The sequence below is a fragment of the Lithobates pipiens genome, unplaced genomic scaffold (assembly GCF_037356315.1).
Source record: "Lithobates pipiens isolate NorthernLeopardFrog02 unplaced genomic scaffold, aLitPip1_a1.2 Scaffold_16, whole genome shotgun sequence".
NCBI classification, from domain to species: domain Eukaryota; kingdom Metazoa; phylum Chordata; class Amphibia; order Anura; family Ranidae; genus Lithobates; species Lithobates pipiens.
Genome location: NW_027507748.1, coordinates 244141962 through 244160548, shown reverse-complemented (window position 1 = coordinate 244160548; position 18587 = coordinate 244141962). Strand labels below are relative to the sequence as shown.

At 43.7% G+C, this 18587-nt stretch overlaps 1 protein-coding gene across 2 annotated transcripts in view; it reads left to right on the top strand.

The window, feature by feature from the left end:
• The window catches only part of REN (renin), a 1244704-nt gene that overhangs the window by 351680 nt on the left and 874437 nt on the right, over positions 1 to 18587 (top strand). For both annotated transcript variants that reach the window (XM_077481235.1, XM_077481236.1), the window contains exon 4: positions 11557 to 11675. In XM_077481235.1, coding sequence (XP_077337361.1) covers positions 11557 to 11675 — 119 coding nt within the window. The remainder of the gene's footprint in view (positions 1 to 11556; positions 11676 to 18587) is intronic.

Sequence of the window (18587 nt, the reverse complement as noted above, 5' to 3'; positions counted from 1 at the left end):
CAAGAACCGCCACTCAGCAGTCTGACGACAGTACCCAGATCAGCCCAAGGAGGAGGTTGGTCCCCGGTGTTGCTGCCTACTCTGAGATCTCTACTTATAGCGGTGGGGAAGGTGACGTCGATGATGACGTGTCTAGTGATGTCACGTGGGTGCCCACAAGAGAGGAAGAGGAGGGGAGTTCAGAGGGAGATATGGACCAGCAGATAGGGAGGAGAAGCAGTAATAACTTACATTGCACAGGAGGGACAAAGCAGACTGCTAATGTATCAGGAGCGAGTCATCGACCATGTACGGTCACATCTGGCGCTCCCAGGACGCCGGCACATGGCTCAGCAGTGTGGGCTTTTTTAACGTGTCCGCTGCTGACAATAGTGTTGCCATCTGCAATCTTTGCAGTCAACTCATTAGTCGCGGTAAGCCCAACACTCACCTAGGGACGACCGCCTTAAGAAGGCACATGAGCATCCATCACTGAGCCCAGTGGGAGCAATGGAACACACAAAGCCACACTCCAGGCTCTCACCGTCCAGCCTCGTCTTCTACTTCTCCTCTCTCCTCACAATTGTCCTCCACTCCACCTTCCATCACGCCAAGCTCACGTTTTTCTGCAAAAAGGCAGTCTTCCGTGGGCCTAATGTTCGAGCGTAAAAAAATGATGACGCCGGATAACCCTCTTGCCCAACGGTTGACGGCTGGCTTGTCAGAACTGATAGCCCGCCAACTACTGCCATATAAACTGGTGGACTCGGAGGCCTTTCGAAAATTTGTGGCCAATGGAACACCACAATGGAAGGTCCCAGGAAGGAAGTATTTCTCAGAGAAGGGCATCCCAGAGCTATATGGCCATGTTCAGCGGCAAGTGAATGTATCTCTGGCACACAGTGTCGGTGCCAAGATACATCTGACCACAGACACGTGGTCTAGCAAACGGGGGCAGGGAAGGTATATCAATTTTACTGCCCACTGGGTGAACCTTCTGACGGCCGTCAAGCAAGTAACCCGTGTAGATTTGGTTTTACCGCCACGGATTGCATGCAGGCCTGACTCGTCTTTTCCTCCTCCTCCTACTCCATCCTCCTCCCTCTCCTCCTCGGCTGACTCCTCCTTTTCCGCTGCTAGCATCTCTTCCGCTGTGCTGCCCAAGCTCCCCAGAACCTATTCGACATGCCAGGTGAGACGTTCCCATGCCGTGCTACGTCTGTTGTGCCTGGAAGCCAAGAGCCACACTGGCCCGGCACTCCTTTCAGCTTTGCGTTCACAGGCAGATCAGTGGCTAACACCGCTCAATTTGACAGTTGGTAAAGTGGTGTGTGACAACGGTGCCAATCTGCTTAGCGCATTGAAACAGGGCAAAATGACGCACGTGCCATGCATGGCACAAGTCTTTAACTTGGTCGTGCAGCGATTCGTTGTCAAATACCCTGGGGTCCAGGACATCTTGCGGGAAGGCAAGGAAAATCTCGGCCCATTTCAGAAGATCTTACACGGCCATGGCTCGCCTTGCTGGCATTCAGCGGTGACACAATCTGCCGGTCAGACGTCTTATTTGCGATTGCTCAATGCGATGGAACTCAACCTTCTATATGCTTGATAGGCTGCTCCAGCAGAAACGTGCAGTTAACGTCTACCTGTATGAACTCTGCAGCAGAACAGGTTCTGGGGAGCTGGGTTTTTTTTCACCGCGCCAGTGGCTGCTCATGCGCGATGCATGCAGACTTCTGTGCCCATTTGAGGAGATCACCAAACGTATCAGTCGCAGCCATGGCGCCATCAGTGACATGGTACCTTATGCCTTCTTTATGGAGCGTGCATTGTGTCGTGTCATTGGTTAAGCTGTGGAGGAGCAGGAGCGGGAAGATGAGGAAGTCGCAATGCTGCATGAATTCCCAGGGGGGGCTACTCTATCTGAGACAAGTGAACAACAGGAGTCTGAAGAGGAGTCAGAGGAGGATGGTGCCGGGGCGGATGAGGAGAAGCAAGAAGAGCATGCTTAATCCTTTCTGGGATCCCTGTTGTTGTGCGTGGATGGGGAGAGGAGAATGAAGAGGACGACATTATCCTGGATGATGAGCAGGATCTCATACTTGTATGCTAGACTTGGGGATAAAATGTTAGATCGCAACGGTATGACTAAAAATAGGAAAAGATGGGAGAGGGACGTAGGTCCATTGTCCACCCCTGATTGGGACCGAATAATGGAACAGGGAACTAATGTTTCAATCTCTCCTTCCCAGAAAGCTTCTCATCTTTTTTTTTCTATCGGGTATATCATACCCCCAGGAAAATTTTCAAACTGGGTTGGAGAGATAATGATCAGTGTCCCAGATGTGGCTTAGCCGGAGACTTTATCCATATGTTTTGGCGGTGTCCGAAATTGTTTAGGTATTGGACACAGGTTACAGATCAGATAAATTGAATTTTTAATTTAACATTAGCGGCAACGGCTAGGACTTGTCTATTGGTTATACCGGAGGGACCTATAATCTCTAAAAATAAGTCTGTACCAGTTATTAGATGCCTCTTTCAGGCAAGGAAGCTAATTGCTCAACAATGGCAGTCACATTCGGGCCCGCTAGTTGAAACCTGGTTAATTAATATAAGAACAATAATCAGCAACGAAAGTTTTTTTTTTTTTTAGCAAACAGGGTAATATTAAGAAGTTCGGGAAGATATGGGGTCCCTGGTTGATGAAACTGGGATTCCCGCATAAGTAGATGGGATACAATAGGTGTCCTTACAGAATATAGTTTTTTTTGTTTTGTTTTTTCCTAGCCGTCCTTGGTGCGCCTATCCCCTGTACTGTTCTTCTCTGTGGGGGGGTAAGGGGGGGTAGGAGGGGGGGACGGGGTGGGTCAAAGCGGGAGGAAATTAGAACAGATGTAGTCGGGGGTAGAGGTCTGAGAATAACTGTTGAGCCTAGCCAAAAATTTTACTGGGTGGCGAAGTCTTTCGTCTTTCCGTCCTCTTTGATTACCTGGTTCTTTTTTGTATTTTAAATTTTGTTACATTTTTTGTATAAGAATAAAGAAAGAAAAAGTTAAGTAATTGAATATGCCACGATGATGTGGAAATGAGAGGAGACATAAATGAGCTGCAAGGTGAATTAAGTTTCCCGTATAAACTCACTGAGGTGGCAAAAAAAAGGAAAAAAAAATGCCATAAAACTATCCCCTATTTGGTAGACGCTATAACTTTTGCGCAAACCAATCAATAAACGCTTATTGCGATTTTTTTTGGCCAAAAATATGTAGAAGAATACGTATAGGCCTAAACTGAGGAAAAAAATGTTTTTATATATATTTTGGGGATATTTAATATAGCAAAAAGTAAAATATTGCATTTTTTTTAAAAGTCTCTATTTTTGTTTATAGCGCAAAAAATAAAAACCACAGAGATGATCAAATACCACCAAAAGAAAGCTCAATTTGTGGGATAAAAAAGGATGCCAATTTTGTTTGGGAGCCACGTCACACGACCGCGCAATTGTCAGTTAAACCGATGCAGTGCCGAATCTCAAAAAGGGGCCTGGTCCTTTAGCTGCAAATTGGTTCGGGGCTTAAGTGGTTAAAGGCCCCTAGTTCTTCAGGATGATAAATAGAGTGAGTTATGATCCATGTTGGTAGGAACACCACAAAAGTCAGTATGACCAGGAGGCCCAAGACTTTCCCAGAATTCTGTGGTAAAATAAGCAGGGTCATCTTTTTCAGAGTCTAAACCACCTGCTTCACACACTATTCAAGGACTTGTTCCACCTTTTTCGCCTCTCTGTACTATCTTGCTTCTTAGGTGTTTGGTTCACTTATTTGAACATGACTGGCATGGATCCAAGCCTGCTGTCCTTCTACCAGGATGACTGTTCGAGTCACCGTGATCACTGTAGTTGGGGGTCCAAACGGGTACGCTTCTTGGTACGGTTCAAGGACTGGACTACTAAGATGTCTCCCACCTGGAACGGGTGAGTTGGTTCCTGTGAAGAAAAAGGAGAGGTGCAAGCGACAGGTTTTTCAACTCTGCCCAAAGTTTAAATCAATTTCCTAACATACTATTCCTATATGAGATCAAAACACCCTCTTTCTAACATTAGGGGCTGTCTGGCCCATGGAGTGGGGAAAGACCTTCCCATTAAGACTTTAAATGGCGAGAAACCTGTGGCTCTGCAGAGAGTCATTCTTACCTCTGCAAGGACTGCAGGCAGTACCTTCTTCCATCCGTTGAAAGTTCCCCCTGTGGCCTTCCTAATTTTATCCTTAAGAGTCCTAGTCATTCTTTCTACAATACCTGAACTCTGGGGGTGGTATGGGATGTGAGACTGCCAGTCAATCTTCAGTGCTTTCACTAAATCTTGAGTTCATTTGCAGAGGACAAACCCACCTTGGGATTTCCTCCCGTGCAAGGATTCTGACTACTGTCTGTGCATCTTCCTTTGCGGTAACACACACTTCTGGCCATCGTGAGAACATGTCTACTATCACGATTAAATATTCCTGTCACTTGCCTAGTTTGGGCATGTGTGTAAAATCAATTCTAAGATGAGTGAATGGTGTGGACGGGTAAATGAGGTGTTCGTGTCTCACTTTGTGTGGATTCTTTGGATCATTCTCAAAACACGTTATACAACTTGCAACAAATTACTTCATGAATGAAGGAAGTCCTGGAATGAAAACATTTTTGTCTAATAATTCACATGTCATCTGCCAGTCTCTGTGTCCCACCCCATGATATTGTGAAATAAACAAAGGTGCAATAGCTACAGGTATGCATGGCTTCCCCTTGTGGCAGATGAGTCTTGACTCAGGGCTCTTCTGCACTCTTGATATGTTCCATTGTTTAATGTCCTATGGGGTGGCATGTACCTGGAGGTCAGACAAGGTCTGGTCCATAAGGGACATTTCCAGAGTGAGGGAGGGCATCTGTATTGTGGCCACTTGCCTGCTTGCTACTTCCTTAGCTATTCTATCTGCCAATGCATTTCCCCTAGCAATGTCATCCTGTTGCTGTCATGGTTATGCAGTGATCTTCCTGTGTTTGCTTACCTTCCCTCATGTCTTCAGACTAAGAAGCCAGCTACTTCCACCTGGTGGTTTTTATAACCTCTCCTCTAAGCATGGCTCCACCCCAGGCCCTATCAGGGATCCTATATAAACCTGTGCACTGCAGGGCTCAGTGCTGATCAACCATTGTGTAGTCTTTGTTTGTTAGCGTCCGCTTGCCTGCCGTGTGCTCTGCTACTGATTTCCGTTACCGACTTTGGCGTGTTCTGACTATCCCTGCTTGCCTGTGACCCTGACCTTTTGGCATGTACCCGACCATTCTGTTCTGCTTGTGACTCCGACCTTGGCTTTGTCCCTCACCATCCCTATCCTTCTGTTGCCTACTGTGGGTGTGAGCTGGGGGACCCTGGGGGTCGCGACCTGGAGCCAGTTGCAGCCAAGTCCATCCTCACCACTGGAGGCTTCTGGTGAACACCAGCTGGCTCTTAGACTCCGCGCCCCGGGGAATCTTACGCTCTCACCCCAGTGGGATCTGTCCCCCATCTGCAGCAGTCAGCCGTAGGGTCCACTACCTTGCGGTGCACTCCGGATCCCTACGGGGTGCACCTGTCACCTCGCCTCTAGGTGACCTGACAGTTGCGCTGTGTGCTCTGCAATGTAGGATGATTTTGGAAGCAGTATTGCCTCTAAAAGATTTGTAACCAAAGTAGAATGTGAGATGTATCTCCCATCAGCTGCTATGTAGCCCCTTTTCCAAATAACTCCAAAATCGTTGCTGCACCGAAAGCATATTTAGAATCAGTGTAGATGTTTACTTCCTGTTCTGCAAAGAGCTTACAGGCTTGTGTGAGAGCGTGATCAGCTCTGCTGCCTGTGCTGACTGAAAGGGAACTGAATTTGCCTCTAATATTAAATCAGGCAGCTGAACTACTGCATAGCCTGCAGGATATGTGGTATCATTTGGTCTTGAACAAGAGCATCCACAAATACATTTTGTGCATTAGGGAGAGCGATTGAAGACATGTCAGATCTAAGAGATGTGTCCTGGTATATGAGATCCATACATTCATGCTGGGGTATTACCTCATCCTCCTCGCCTTTCAGCCCCAACAAGGCATTCAAGAAAGTAGCGGGACCAGAATTAGGCGATACATACTTTATCTCAAGTTTTGGGTTGGACAGCAAAATTACCTTATAGACGCTCAACCTCTGAGCTGACATATGTTGAGAGTGAATATTTTTGAGTAGAATGGAAACATTGTGGCCAGTGTGTAATGTAGTTGCATGGCCTAGAGTGAATGAAGTAGTCATCTCTACAACCATTGCACACTATGCTAAAGCCTGGAGACATGCTGGCATGCTTTGTACCTGCATTGGCACTACTCTTGCAAAAAATGCAACAGGGTGAAGTTTACCCCCATGCTCCTATGCTAGGACTCCTGCCATAGTTTTGCAATTGTCTCTTGCATATAAATGGAACATATTTTCCTATACAGGTAATCCGAGGCCAGGAGCCATAACCATTGCAGTTTTAAGGTATATAAAAGCATTAAACATTTCATCATTTCATTTTATATAGTCTGGCATGTCAACATTTGTGGCTTGTCTCAGGAGGTTATCATAGTAGGAACAATCACATATCCATTAGCAGCAGTAACCAATCATACCAAGAAAGACAACATAGCTTTCTTAGTAAGTGGGCAGGGCAGACCAACGGGAGCTGTGGCTCTCTTGTGACTGATTTTCCTCTCTCCTTTGGTGAGCACAAAGAAAAGGGAATTCTACAGTTTCCTGACAACATTGTAGCTTTTTTTTTTGAAACCTTGTGACCATTGTATGCTAACCAATGTAGCAGGTCTACACCATCCTCTTTGCACGCAACCTGGCTCAAACTACACAGCAATAAATCATAAACATACTGTAACAAGACTGGACCAATGCAGGGAGTCCAAGACCACAAGGTTGCCTGGAGGACTACAGAGTAAACTACTAGGGAATCCACATACCACTGGGGCAATCTACACCATGTTATTTGGCGATTTCTAAAACAAAATTTGAGTAGTGGCCGCATCTCCTGGTCCACCGGGACAGACAAATATGCATTTGTGAAATCAGTCACAGAAAAATACTCAGCATCATGTGGAATGGAGGTTAAAAGTGATGGCACATTAAGCCCTATAGGTGGGATGGGCACAATCAAGATGTTTTCAGCGCTAAGATCCTGTACAAACCTATAATTGCCATCTGGCTTTTTTATTGGATTTATAGGTGTGTTAGAGGGTGAGACTGTCTCTTTTAGAATCCCCTTTGTAAGAAAGCGTTCCACCATCGTGCTATTCCTTCCTCTTTCTCCTTTGACAGGGGATATTGTTTGTGATTGACAGGCTGTGCCCCGTCTTTCAAAGTAGCCTTGTAAGGGGTGAAGGAGATGAGTCCCACATAGAGTGTGCTCTCTGACCACACACTCTCAAGATCTGCATCAACTTCCATATTTAACATTACAGGGCAGATTGGAAACTTCTTCGAATGTGCAATAACACCACTCCCCCCCCCCTTCTGTCATTTATAGTTTAATGCCTAATTTCCACATTAAATCCCTTCCAAGGAGATTCACAGGGCAGTTTGGAATTATTCTAAACTCATGGTGGCACAGTGTCCATCCATCAGCACCTTGGTATACTGAAAGAGGCGGGGTTTTGAAAGTTTTAGTGACTAGTGACTCCCGTTAATTCCCACCGAAGGCTCAGCATTTGTCATCTCTCCCCTATAAAAATCCTCACTTAAACTGGACTTTGCTGCACCAGAATCAGCTAGGAAAGGAATCAATTTCTCACAGACATATAATGTCACGATCGGTTGCTCCTCAGAGGAATGAGAGATAAGAGGGAATGCTGGGATACCACCTTCAGGGCAGCTTCATTGCTGCTGTTGGCTTGGCCAGTGAATGGGGTATTTAGGTCCTTGTGTTGGCTGGTTTATTTGTTGTTGGAACCCATTTTGTGTGGATGGTAAGGGCTGATAGGTTTGGTTTGGGAGGGTTTGGTTCTGGGACTCATAGGGGCACTGGTTTCTCAAATGATCCTCTGCTCCACAATTGAAACAGCAAGATCTGAGGTTACCTGGTGGAAAGTGTGCAAGACCTCTGCTGGGGTTGCCGGGGGAAAATTTGCAAGACCTCTTCTTTTACTCCTAGCTCTTTCCCGTTCTCTCCATAGTCCCCCTCCTCCCCACTCTCCATCATTCCCCTGGGGCATGGCCATCCTGTGCCCCTCCCCCTGGAAATGAACACTTACTACCTTTCATTTCAAAACAACCTCCTGCATCTTTCTCTGTTAACTTTCTTTGGAACTCCTCTAGGGTACTAGTAGGCAACTCAGATATCATCTATTTAGCAACCAGATCCATCTGTGGCTTAAGGTTGGATAAGTAAGTCTGAATCATCAAACTGATCATGTCATCCCTAAGCTTCCTGCACCCAAACTTCCACGAACCTCTTCCAAAACTCTAACGCCATTTCATCTGACTTTTGCTTACATGCTGTTGCAGTGGGTAGGGAAGATTTATTTTGAAAAACACGCTTTTCTCTCTCCCATCTTCCCTGTTTAAGGGATACTCACCCAACTTCACATTTGAGGTAGAAATGACTGAAATGGAGTATACTCTGGCCCACTCCCATGCTGTAGTGTGTTCCACTACGCTGTCAATGATTAAATGCATGTTCACCTGTGTGTAATTCCTGCCTTTACATGTCTTTTTTAAATATGCTAATGTACCTCCGGTTGAAACACCTGGTTTGGGGCAATATTTAATTATTTTACTCACCAGATCAATGTCTATCGTTTTTTTCATCATATCGTCTGCTATGGTCATGAAAGGAAAACTTGCAGCCTCCTTATTTTCTATGACAAAAAAGAACATTACTCCTTCTTGTGCTGCGTGGAGTTTTACCCAGCTCAGTAGCGATCTGTTTAGATTTCAGGTACAATTTCCTAGCCTTCTTCATTTTCTTGTCATATTCTATGGGTGTGAGGGGCCCCCTGTTCACCCTTCTCTGTGCCAGATTCATGAGAGGAACACAGAGGCGATGCCGCTGCTAAGGTGGGAGCTGCCTGTGCCTGCGTCTCTGGAGATTTCTGTGATTTGTAAAAGATCGTTCCGCTTTTTGTATGATGTGGGGTGCTTACAAAAGGAGTTTTCAATTCCCTAACAGCTTTCTCCTTTTTTAGTTTTGGTTGGACTTTCTTTACTGTAAGATGCCACCTGGGAATCAGCTCCCACCACCTGCTGTACCTGTGTTTTTTGTTGCACAGTGATCTGAATGGACTGCACAGGTTCCACTGCCTGTGGGGCAGACACCTGCACAGCCCGTGACTCTGGAGTAGATGCCTGTGCCTGTGCATCTCCTGTGTGTGTCATGGTGCCTGGCGAACAGATTAATATCCTCCATCCTAAGACTAGGATAGATCTATGTAGCATACGGAGGAGGATTAGTGTCAAATGGGAAAGGAAGAATGGTTGGATATAATCTATTTTTATCCGCTTCTCCCTTATGGCTTTTCCTAGTGACCTGATCACTTAATTTAGTGACAGATTTCTTCTGTTTCTTATTATTTCTTTGAAACCAATAAGGGGCATATTGCAACCATATCTCCCCTCCCTTCCTCATATACTCCATGTTCCACTAAGGATCACCCAAACAATGGTAAATCTTTCTTATCACCCAGACACAAACCATTTACCATGTCCATGTGAAAATCACTATTATCCCCCTCCCGAGGGAAAGGATCACCACTGTACATGTGAACAACCCATTATGACAGTGAAAGCAGAAATGTCTCACCTCACAGCCATGTTTCACACAACAAATATCTTATACTCTAATCTTTATACTTTATGCAATGCGATAGACAAGAAAAGCCAGATAGAGCAAGAGTTTGCAGGCCCCAGTAGTGATTTCCCTATTAACCCTTTTTCCTCCTTCCCAAAAGGAGTGTAGTACTACTTATTAAAACTTCTTTACAGGCTTACAACAAGCCGGGCTTACCAAAAAACACTATAAGGCATAGTCCATCTCCCTTCTTAATTAAAATGTAAAAGGCTAAGGTTTTATCGGAGCTAAGGCAAGGAAACTATTTGTCAGAATAAGACAAAAAATCTACTCACCAAATTTGAATGATCACCTTATCTCAGCAGTGCCTCCATTTGAAAATAATTTACAGGTACTCCAGGTACACGACAGACTAGCCAGGGGGTTAATATTGTAAACCTCTGAGAGACCCCCAGTACTGGGAGACAATTTCAATGAACAGAAACAAATACACAGAGTGAGTCCAAAGAAATGTCTGAGTTTTATTAGGCGAGTATAAAGCTTATATTTGGTTCAACTTTACCAATCATAATAGGGGAGGGGGGGGGGGGGTGGTTAGTAGAAGGATATATTGAATATCTTTAATAATTATACAATTCATCATTATATGTTTATATACACCTATAACCTCTAAAAACAAGGCTGCCACAAGGTTACCAGAGTGAAAAGCCATCTGTTGATGACTAATAGATCATCTTCCCGTTACCATACTGTACCATGGTTATGTACCCTTAAACAGAAAGCCAGGCCAAACCACATTTTATTTATATATTATAAGATGCTTATTAATGCCTATGCAAGCAGTTTTGTGCATGCTCTTGCAACATGTAGCTGAAAACTAAAATTACAGAATAAACTTGAAAATTAGTTTTGGACCTAAATAAGGGTACACAAACTTCATAGCTGCCAAGATGGAGTCACTGTTGTTCAGTCATATTACTACATTACACACTGAGTGTTTTGATCTGTTTGTCATGAGACACTGTGATTGTGTGTGTGTTCCACTGTGAAAACTGATGTTTTGATAGTGGTTTTTATAACCTATTATTAAATTATATTAAATAGTGAAGGATCAGCACAAATGGTATATCATATACTGTATAATCAGATTCAATAAAACCTCACAAATCACAGTTGAAATACTCCAATTTGTCTTAGTAAAGATATAAGCACTTAACTTAAGTAGGTCACAAAGTTATATACTGTAAGCTTTAACTTGTTTATGTAATTTTAAAGGTTGTTTTAAAATTCGGCTTTTATCAAAAGAATACCTGGTGGTTCTGCTATGAAGCTCTTTGTTTAAGGCACTTCATGTTATGGTGTAACAAAAGTTTCTTAAGTGCACTCCTGTATGGTCACTTTGTAATATACACCACCATTGAGACTACAAGCTACTGTGCCAATAGAGAGCTATAGCTATCTGACATCACTGTGTAGCATATGATCTGTCATACCACTAAAGATCTTCTGTACTAGAGGCTATAATGCTAGAACTTGTTTTATAGATATTGTCTATTTTTAAAAGGCCATATGCAATATGTAATGTAATTTATTTATGATTACTTTTCATTGTGCAATTGTGTATTTATCCAAAATACTGTCAAACTGATTCTCTTTCTACATGATAAATATACTACTGCTTGCATGAATGTATAGTCATTGTTAAAAAAACCAAAAAAATATGTTTTTCCATAACAGTGTCCCATAATCGTTATGACTCATCTAAATCTTACACCTACATTGAGAATGGAACAAGCTTTTCAATACAGTATGAATCTGGAAGAGTCAGGGGGTTCCTGAGCCAGGATGTTGTAGTTGTGAGTCTCTATTTTTATATTTTGTCCTTATAAATACTTATTCCTGCTGTATACAGTACATAATTATGATTGTCAATGCAAATCACTGAGTGGGAGGTGTTATGGAGAAGGGGCTTCCCCTTCATTTTCATTAATTGTTTGAAAGTGCTTTTTCCTGGTCTCACAGTTGCCATGCAGCTGGGTGTTGGCTTGTCGTCCTCCCTCTCCGTTGCCCTCTATCTTTAGACTTATTCTCTATTGCTATTGCACCAGTGTCAGAGGTCCTTTGTACTTCCCTGCACATTAAAGGCCTAGGGGTCGGCTGGTTGGAGGAGAGGGTGGCCCTGTACGCAAACGACCTCCTATTGTTTCCAAATGATGCTGGCCTATCTCTCCAGGATGCCCTTCAGGTTTTGGCTTCCTTTTCCATGATAACTAGTCTAAAAGGCAGCTGGGCCAAATCACTGCTATTCGTGATTGACTCTGAAACTATTGGCACAGCTTCCTCTAATATTCCATTACAGTGGGTTGAGATATTCAGATACCTTGGGATTGAGGTTTCACTTAAGGCCTTCTATTTCCTTCCATTTAATCTGGCCCCAATCCTCCAAGATGTTAGGCTGTGGCTGAAAGCATGGAAGTTTCTACCGCTATCCCTACTTGGATGGATTAATCTACTAAAGATGAAAATTCTCCCGAAATTCATGTATTTATTTCTTCATATGCCTTGATCGGCTCTTCTCCTTTTTTTGGGCTCACATACTCCTAGATACAAGTTGTTTACTGTGAAGGTCCCTAACTCGCAGGGTGGCCTAGGTTTCCCTGACTGTTTTAAATATTTCCTAGTCACTCAATTGGTTAAAGCCACCTGGTGGCTGAATCTGGACCTTACCAACCCTTCCACACTTCTAGAAGCTGCAGTGGTCAATTTCCTAGTGGTCCTTAAATTTCTATTATTTAAAGGCCCTCACGCTCCCTACCCTTTAACACATTTCATGATTACCACTCTAAGGACCTGAAAGGTGAGCCTGACATGTGAATGTTACCCAAGGTTGGCAGTGTCTCAGAATGCCCCCTTGTGGCTCAATCTTCCCTGCCTCACTTTTACATTTTACCAGAGCCACATGCTTTGACCAAATTTAACATCAAGTTGACTTCTCAAATTGTCTCCTTGCCCTTTCTTGTCCAATCTGATTTGGAACAGGACAGGAACTCAAAAAGTACTGAGCTAAAAAACCCACCTCCCACTCATATTACCATCTAGTAACAGTATTCCTGCCTGCTTTGGAGGGACTTAGGGCCTGATGACTGTGGGACATATAAGACCTAGACATGAATGATTGGGAAGATATTTGGGATTTCCCCTTCTGAACCTTGGCCTCTATGTGACTGTTTAATACAATTTAAAATTGTTCTCTGGGCATACTGCACTGCTTACTGACTACATAATCAATCCTTCATGTTCGTCAGAATGCTGATAGTGTGGGAGTGCACTGGGAGATTTTTCTCACATTTTCTGGATGTGTCAACCCATCACTGAAATCTGTGAGGAAGTGTTATCCTTAATAAATCAATTGTCATCTGTTACCATACAATCTTCCATGCATGTATGTTTACTAGGTCTGGTTGAAGATATTCTACCCACAGTGGAAGAACGCACCTTGGTTAGTTTTCTTCTCTTCTATGCTAGAAAAGCAATAACATTACATTGGAAAAAGCCCACACCTCCATCTATTATATTTTGGAAACAATTGGTGAACAATCGTCTACTGTACATAGATACATGTATCAACAGTGGTTGTCCCCCGAAATACAACAAGGTGTAGTCTAAATGGCTAGCTGAATCATCCACTGCTTCTGACATGTCCATGGGGTGATGTCTGTCCCCTTTTTTCTTTTTTCAGTATGGTATGTGTGGCATCCCTCCTCTTCATTCCGTGCCTAATGTGCACCTTCTAATTGTTCTACGGGTGTATAGCAGTGTTGATGTGAGCCACACCTCTAAATTTAAAATGTAGCCCTCTCTCATCTCTGTTTCTGGACCATTGTCTGATCATGTTATGGACCCCTACGAGGGTTCCATCACTGTTAATGTTTGTTTTGTGAAAAAAAAAAAATGTGTGACAACAGCAACATTGAAATATCCAAATGCTAGACATCAATAAATACTTCTCACTTAATAGGTGCACTGTCACTTTAAAGTGCTATTCATACTAATGCAGATACACAACAATGTATTATTATATGTGGCCCCTGATTCTGTTGATTGCCCTAGGAAACCAAGCATGTTCTGGGATTTTAAAGATTATTTTATGTAAAAGGAAACAGTGGTCATGGGACTTGTGAGGCATGTTACTCCCACAGTCAAAATAACATGCAGAAAAAACACAGTACATGGTATTGAATCACAAAAAGTCTTAAAACCAACTGACATATAAAAAGCATATATTATAACACATAAATAGATATTGTATTGATGTATGATGGTATATGCACAATAATGTCACAACCAAAATAAGTATAAATTGCAAGAACTAGACTGTCTTGGCATCCTTTAAAAATTGCAATGGAACTCAATGCTTTTCATGGAACATGTCCACATAACAGGAGTACAGTATAAGGAATGTCTATAATAGTAAAAATGTTAAAAATATATAAGATAATAGTATAAGGTCAAAATTATTGTTCCTATAACAGGAATTAAAGACATGATCTAGAATAGACAAAGCAGTCTGGTACTTATTAGTTAGCTGGAAATTAGCTTGGTTCCCAAAGAGAGCGAGAGAAGGGGGCAACAGCAATGTCCGATCCAAGGCTGAGGCAGGAATGACCCATCCATACCAAAGGAACAACCACAGGGGCAGATCAGAAAACAGCAGCAAAGTCCATGGAATAGTAGGATGCAGGAATAGCTCATGTACACGCTAATCTAAAAATAAATATATACACATGTGTGATATATAAAGTAAAAATATAAATATGTGTATATATGTAAAATATACCAACATGTAAGTATATACTGTATAGATGCAAACAAGTGTGCAAGTGTCTAAAAACTATATCTAACAAGAAAAAAGGAAATATAATAAATTGAGTGGACAAACCAACTATACAAATATGCATGGGAGGAGCAGGTGCATGATGTGTAATGAGATCAGGTTGCTGAAATCGTAAAAAATAGCAAAAGTGACAAGGGCTGAGAAGAGTGCCTAGTGAAAAAAAACAAAAAAACAAACAAATGTATAGGTGGGGTCAGCTAGTATCCTGAAGAGAATCTTACAGGTGTGTTGCCTGGCATATTAAAGAAAGGAAGGGATTCCGGCGCTACAGTTTTTGTAATGTCTTATTAGAATGGTGCAATATAAGCTTAAATGGCTCATTAAAATCAGTCACTATTTGTTTGCAGGTGAGAAGGCAGCCATCCTCAGAGGGTCGGCATCAATACAAGCAAAAAAAAAAAAAAAAACAGGAAGGGGGGGGGGGGGTTTTTGGAGGTGCCAACTCTAGTAGTTCTATCACATAAATATATATTGTTTTTTTAACTTACTGGTTTGCAGGTTCATAAAGTAGTGATGTCCATCAAAGGTTAAAAAATCATGGAGTATGTTGGTGATATAGTGCAGGCTCCGCTGGCAGTCCTTTTGCTGTAAGGATGTTAGTTCTGGTTGTTTTAGCAGCTAGTTCGTGTTGTGCATGGTGTGGGAAGCTCCACGCTAACCACCCTGGAACGCGGGGGAGGAAGTACATAGTTGCCAACAGTCCAGTTTTTCCCGGGTTTTGCTTTTGTCTGGGGAAAATCGGGAATGTTTTGGTCTAAAAACACGGCAGCGGGCTACACAAAGATGGCTACTGCCATTGCCAGGAGTAGGGATGGCCGAACTGTTCGCCCGGCGGTCGGTTTGCGGCGAATTTCGGCTGTTCGCGGTCCGCCCGATCGGCGGACTATTGCTGCTGTTCGCCCAGCGGACTTACGTGTTTACTGTGTAAAAGAACTATGACCTATGCTGACACATCCAACATGTGGTACAGGACAGCCAATTGAGACATTACAGCATATGGACACTTGGGCATTCCCCCTAACTTATAAATAGACCCGATCCGGCGGCCATTTTACATTCTTTCTACTGTCACTATAGGGAGAGGTTGCTGTGTGGAGCAGGGAGAGACTGCAGTGACACAAATCGCTAGCTATTAGGTCCACAAAAGTTCTTTTAAGGACTGGTATGGTATAGGTGTAGTTCAGGATATAGGTTTGAGGCACTGCTATTCAAGTCATTGTTGCAGCAGATTGTCTTTTCTCAGTGCAGATAGGGACAGACAGGACGCTGTGTGTTGCAGAGAGGGACAGTCAGTTTAATCATTAGCTGTTACTATTAGGTCCACAAAGGTCCTTTTCAGGACTGGTATAGTGTAGTAGTACAGGATATAGTTTTGAGTGCAGTGCTACTCAAGTTATTGTTGCAGCAGCCTGTGTTTTGTCAGTTTAAATAGGGACAGACAGGAAGCTGTGTGTAGCAGTGAGGGACAGTCAGTTTAATCATTAGCTGTTACTATTAGGTCCACAAAGGTCCTTTTCAGGACTGGTATGGTAATAGGGTTGTACACGTATAATATTCTTTCTTCCAAATATAGAAAGAATATTATACTTGACTGCTGCCCTTCTGCTGCAGTAGTCCTTTATGAGTATAGGAACTGAGGTACAGTCTGCTAATCACAACCTACTAGTTCCACAAAGGTTCTTATAAGGACTGGTAAGGTATAGTGTACTACAGTATATAGGGTTGAGTGAGGTACAGTCTGCCAATCACAACCTACTAGTTCCACAAAGGTCCTTCTAAAGACTGGTAAGGTATAGCGTACTAGAGTATATAGGGTTGAGTGAGGTAGTCTGCTAATCCTTAAGGACTGGTATAGGTCCACAATATATAGGGTTGAGGTGCACTACTGCTGACTGCTGCCCTATTCTGCAGCAGTCCTTTATCAGTATAGGGACTGAGGTACAGTCTGCTAATCACAACCTACTAGTTCCACAAAGGTCCTTCTAAGGACTGGTAAGGTATAGTGTACTACAGTATATAGGGTTGAGTGAGGTACAGTCTGCTAATCACAACCTACTAGTTCCACAAAGGTCCTTCTAAGGACTGGTAAGGTCTAGCGTACTAGAGTATATAGGGTTGAGTGAGGTACAGTCTGCTAATCCTTAAGGACTGGTATAGATCCACAATATATAGGGTTGAGGTGCACTACTGCTGACTGCTGCCCTATTCTGCAGCAGTCCTTTATCAGTATAGGGACTGAGGTACAGTCTGCTAATCACAACCTACTAGTTCCACAAAGGTCCTTATAAGGACTGGTAAGGTATAGTGTACTACAGTATATAGGGTTGAGTTAGGTACAGTCTGCTACTCACAACCTACTAGTTCCACAAAGGTCCTTAAGGACTGGTATATGTGTACTATTTGGTGTGCAGTATATAGTTGTGTAATACACGTATAAAATACTTGCACATATAGAAAGCATAGTATAGTGCGTTTCCACTGTGCAGCATTGTGACTGCTGAGCGGTTCTGCAGCGATATTAAAAAGAGTGACAAACGCAATCCAAAAAAAAGTATTGTAACTGGTGTGATAGGCCAGTGGCCCCCAACAGATTGAAGCGGGGTGTTATATACCTTCTTCCACATACATACTGCACTTCTGTAGAGAGTTTTGTCACAGGGTCATTTAAAAAATGACAGGCAGAGGAAGAGGCAGGCCCTTCCACAGGGGTGGTAGGGGTAGGGCAGGAGCAACAGGCTTGAGCCAAAGTGGGAAATTGCAGAAGGTGCGTGCGATTACGTCAAAGGAAGCACCAGAATGTGTGGTTCACTCAGCCTTACTCTTCTGCACCCTCCTCATCCTCTCGATCTGCACCCTCTTCTTCACTCTCTGCTATGTGCACCCCCAAAGACACTACCACCAACAACACCACCACCACCACCACATACCTTTCGCTGGAGTCACAGGAATTATTTTGCGATCCATATCAAGACATTTCTGATGCGCAGCCACTCTTGGTATTGGATCAGGAAGAGGAGGTAGCAAGAACCGCCACTCAGCAGTCTGACGACCTTACCCAGATCAGCCCAAGGAGGAGGTTGGTCCCCGGTGTTGCTGCCTACTCCGAGATCTCTACTTATAGCGGTGGGGAAGGTGACGTCGATGATGACGTGTCTAGTGATGTCACGTGGGTGCCCACAAGAGAGGAAGAGGAGGGGAGTTCAGAGGGAGATATGGACCAGCAGATAGGGAGGAGAAGCAGGAATAACTTACATTGCACAGGAGGGACAAAGCAGACTGCTAATGTATCAGGAGCGAGTCATCGACCATGTACGGTCACATCTGGCGCTCCCAGGACGCTGGCACATGGCTCCGCAGTGTGGGCTTTTTTTAACGTGTCCGCTGCTGACAATAGTGTTGCCATCTGCAATCTTTGCAGTCAACGCATTAGTCGCGGTAAGCCCAACACTCACTTAGGGATGACCGCCTTAAGAAGGCACATGAGCTGCCATCACCGAGCCCAGTGGTAGCAACGGAACACACAAAGCCACACTCCAGGCTCTCACCGTCCAGCCTCGTCTTCTACTTCTCCTTCTCCTCACAACTGTCCTCCACTCCACCTTCCATCACGCCAAGCTCACGTTTTTCTGCAAAAAGGCAGGCTTCCATGGGCCTAATGTTCGAGCGTAAAAAAATGATGACGCCGGATAACCCTCTTGCCCAACGGTTGATGGCTGGCTTGTCAGAACTGATAGCCCGCCAACTACTGCCATATAAACTGGTGGACTCGGAGGCCTTTCGAAAATTTGTGGCCATTGGAACACCACAATGGAAGGTCCCAGGAAGGAAGTATTTCTCAGAGAAGGGCATCCCAGAGCTATATGGCCATGTTCAG